This window comes from Cebus imitator, unplaced genomic scaffold (genome assembly GCF_001604975.1).
Source record: "Cebus imitator isolate Cc_AM_T3 unplaced genomic scaffold, Cebus_imitator-1.0 Scaffold384, whole genome shotgun sequence".
In the NCBI taxonomy this organism is placed as follows: Eukaryota; Metazoa; Chordata; class Mammalia; order Primates; family Cebidae; genus Cebus; species Cebus imitator.
In genome coordinates, this window is record NW_016107699.1 from 1,877,594 (window position 1) to 1,880,637 (window position 3,044).

The 3,044-nt window shown below is 66.7% G+C and overlaps 1 protein-coding gene across 5 annotated transcripts in view; it reads right to left on the minus strand.

Moving 5' to 3' along the window:
• The window catches only part of AP2A2 (adaptor related protein complex 2 subunit alpha 2), a 71,140-nt gene extending 70,810 nt beyond the window's left edge, over positions 1-330 (minus strand). For 2 of the 5 annotated variants that reach the window (XM_017507787.2, XM_037731118.1), the window contains exon 1: positions 104-264. In XM_017507787.2, coding sequence (XP_017363276.1) covers positions 104-170 — 67 coding nt within the window. In that variant the 5' untranslated portion in view covers positions 171-264. Of the gene's footprint in view, positions 1-103 lie in introns of all 5 variants that reach the window. The other 3 variants (XM_017507786.2, XM_037731119.1, XM_037731120.1) reach the window with 3 other exon arrangements.
• Positions 331-3,044: the final 2,714 nt, after the last annotated feature.

A 3,044-nucleotide genomic window follows, 5' to 3' on the forward strand; every position in this document is an offset into this window, starting at 1 on the left:
CCCCGCACCCTGGCCCGCACCCCGAGACCCGGTACCCCCAGACCCCGAGCGCCGCCCGCACCCCCGCCCCGAGCCCCGCTCGCAGACCGCCCCCGCCACTCACAGTTGCGGATATCCGAGATGAAGACCGCCAGGCCCCGCATCCCATCCCCCTTGGACACGGCCGGCATCTTCCGGCGCTGGGGAGCGGCCTCGGCTGGCGGGCCCGGGCGGAGGAGCGCGGGGCGCGGGGCGCGGGGCGCGGGGCGCGGGGCGCGGGGAGCGGGGAGCGGGGCGCCGGGCGCCGTCACCGCCGCGGGGAGCCGCCGGGAGCCGCCTAACCACCGCCGCCTCAGGCTCCGGGCGCCGCTTTCTGGGCCGCCGGCCGCGCGCACGCACGACGCCCGCACCAGCACGCACGACGCCCGCACCAGCACGCACGCGCACGCACGCGAGCCGGGACGGACGGCAGCCCGGGCGTCCGTCGCGTGAGGCAGCGCGCGCGCGTCCGCGGAGCGGAGACGAGCCGGTGGAGGCAGGCGCGGGGGCGCCCCCTACAGGCGGACGCCGCAGGCGGAACCGCCGGAGCCGCGGGTTCGCGTCCCGGGGCCGCGCCGGGCTGGCGATGCCGCCCGCGTCCCCCGCGGGAAGGGCATGGGTCCAGGTGAGTACTCGCGTGCACAGCGCGGCCGCCTCCGTCGTTGTTGCTGATACTACAGGCAGCGAGCCCGTTCGTGGGACACTCGTGGTGGTCACTGCAAAAGGGGCAGCCGCGCAGGCACACACGTGCGGCTTCGCCCTGGGCATCGCCCGCCTTGATCACGCCCAGCAGGTCTCCGTTTTCCCATACTGACTAAAGGACCCGTGAGCGCTGCGCGGCAGGGCGGCTCCGCGGTCAGGGCCTTGTTTGACCCGGGTGGGCCAGGACCGGGAGGGCGGCGCGGAAGGATGCGGGGCCCCGGGAGAAGGGGTCACTGCCGCGGGACAGCCTTTCACCAGGAAACCCTTCCCCAGCCCCGTATCCTGAGACCATAGGACTGGCCTGCCCCTCCCGCCGCCCTGAGCGTCCAGGGCCAAAGCTCTTGCGGTCCTGAGCTGGGGGCGAGGCGGGCACCGCTCCCGACCCAGCCCACGGTCTGTGTGGCAGCCCAGGCACCCCTCCACATCACCTGGGCCTACAGAGAAACGACTGCCCACCCCACCCCGTGACTGCGGCTGGGGGCTGCAGCCCAGAGCAGAATCCAGTCCCTGAGCGCCAGGACTTTCTGCCACTGTTTCAGGGCCCCTCTGCTCTCCGGCCTCCACACAGCAGCAAGCCGGGGCCCTAGGCCGGCCCCTGTGGACCCAGCGGGAGGGAGGACCTTCTGGGCCAGGCTGCAGGCTCCGTCTTAGGCCAGGAAGAGACCCCAGGGAGCCTGGAAGCAGATGGCCCTTCCCAGAGACAGATGGCTTTGAAGAGGGAGCTCCCTCCTCCTGGAGTGGGAGGATCTGGGCCCTGGAGCCAGGGTACCTGGAACTGGCCCAGACCCACCAGCCAGGACTTTGTCCCCACCCTGGCTCACTTCCGCAACCCCAGATGAGAGCTTAGCCCCGTGAAGCCCAGCCAGGAGGAGGGGGCAGCACCCAGGCCCCTCCCCAATGAGCCGGGAGCCACCCCCAGGCTCTGGGCCTGCGGAACTCCTGGGAAAAACCAGGATCTGTGACAGACCCCAGTCGGCATGAGGCAACCAAATGCATCGCTTTCCAAGACAGAGGCATGGAGCCCGCCCAACAGAGGGCTTCCTGGAGGAGGCTACACCCTCCCGGGTCCCTACTTCCTGGCAGAGGAAGTGGCCCGGCCCAGCTGTTCAACCTTCAGCCGGTCCCCTCCAGCAAGAAGCTTCCCTCCCCTGCCCCTGACGACAAATACAGGCCATTCTGGACACAGGAGCGTCTTGTGCCACGTGAGGCATCCTGCGCTGCTCCCCAGGACTGTCCCAGGAGTCACGAGGACCGTCCAGTAACATGCATGGGCAGAGCGTGGGCTCTGGTGCTGGGAGGCTGGCATGCCTAGTCCAAGCTCCCATTGGCAATGGCAGTGTAGAAGACTGGGGCAAGCAGACCACCATGCCCCCCGCCAGCAGAACTGCCACCCCCAGAACAGGGCACTGCAGGGGCTGTGGGGACCACCCACAGGAAGGCTTGGGCCTGGCAGGCACCACCCTCTGCCCACTCAGAAAGCTCCTCCTTGGTGCCAACTCTGAGATTCCCACAGACGTCCTCCCATCCACCCAAAAGTGTTGAGGAATCCCAGAGGGCCCGACACGCAGCCCTGCAGAAGACTCCCCACCTCCTTCCAGCGCCGCCTCCGGGCCACTTACTCTGGTCCAGCCTTGGGTCTGAGTCCACGTGGGTCTCCCTGACCACTGCCACTCCTCAGCTAGGGAGAGGCCAGCTTTGGGAGGGTGCAGTGCTGGGAAACAGTTTCTTTTTTTTTTTTTTTTTTTGGAGAGACGGCATTTCACCATGGTGCCCAGGCTGGTCTTGAACTCCTATAATCCTAGCACTTTGGGAGACCCAGGCAGACAGAGCTCAAGTGATCCACCTGCCTGGGACTCCCAAAGTGCCAGGATTACAGGTGCGAGCCCCTCTGCCCAGCCTATTTATTTATTTTGAAATGGAGTCTCGCTCTCTCACTCAGGCTGGGGTGAAATGGCGCAATCTCAGCTCACTGCAACCTCCGCCCTCCAGGTTCAAGCAATTCTCCTGCCTCAGCCTCCCAAGTAGCTGGGACTCCAGGCACGTGCCACAACCACGCCTGGCTACTTTCACCATGTAGAGATGGGATTTCTCCATGTTGGCCAGGCTGGTCTCGAACTCCTGACCTCAGGTGACCCACCCGCCTCGGCCTCCCAAAGTGCTGGGATTACAGGCACGCGCCACCATGCCCAGCTAATTTTTTGTATTTTTAGTAGAGACGGGGTTTCACCACGTTGACCAGGATGGTCTCGATCTCTTGACCTCGTGATCCGCCCTCCTCGGCCTCCCAAAGTGCTGGGATTACAGGCTTGAGCCACCGCGCCCGG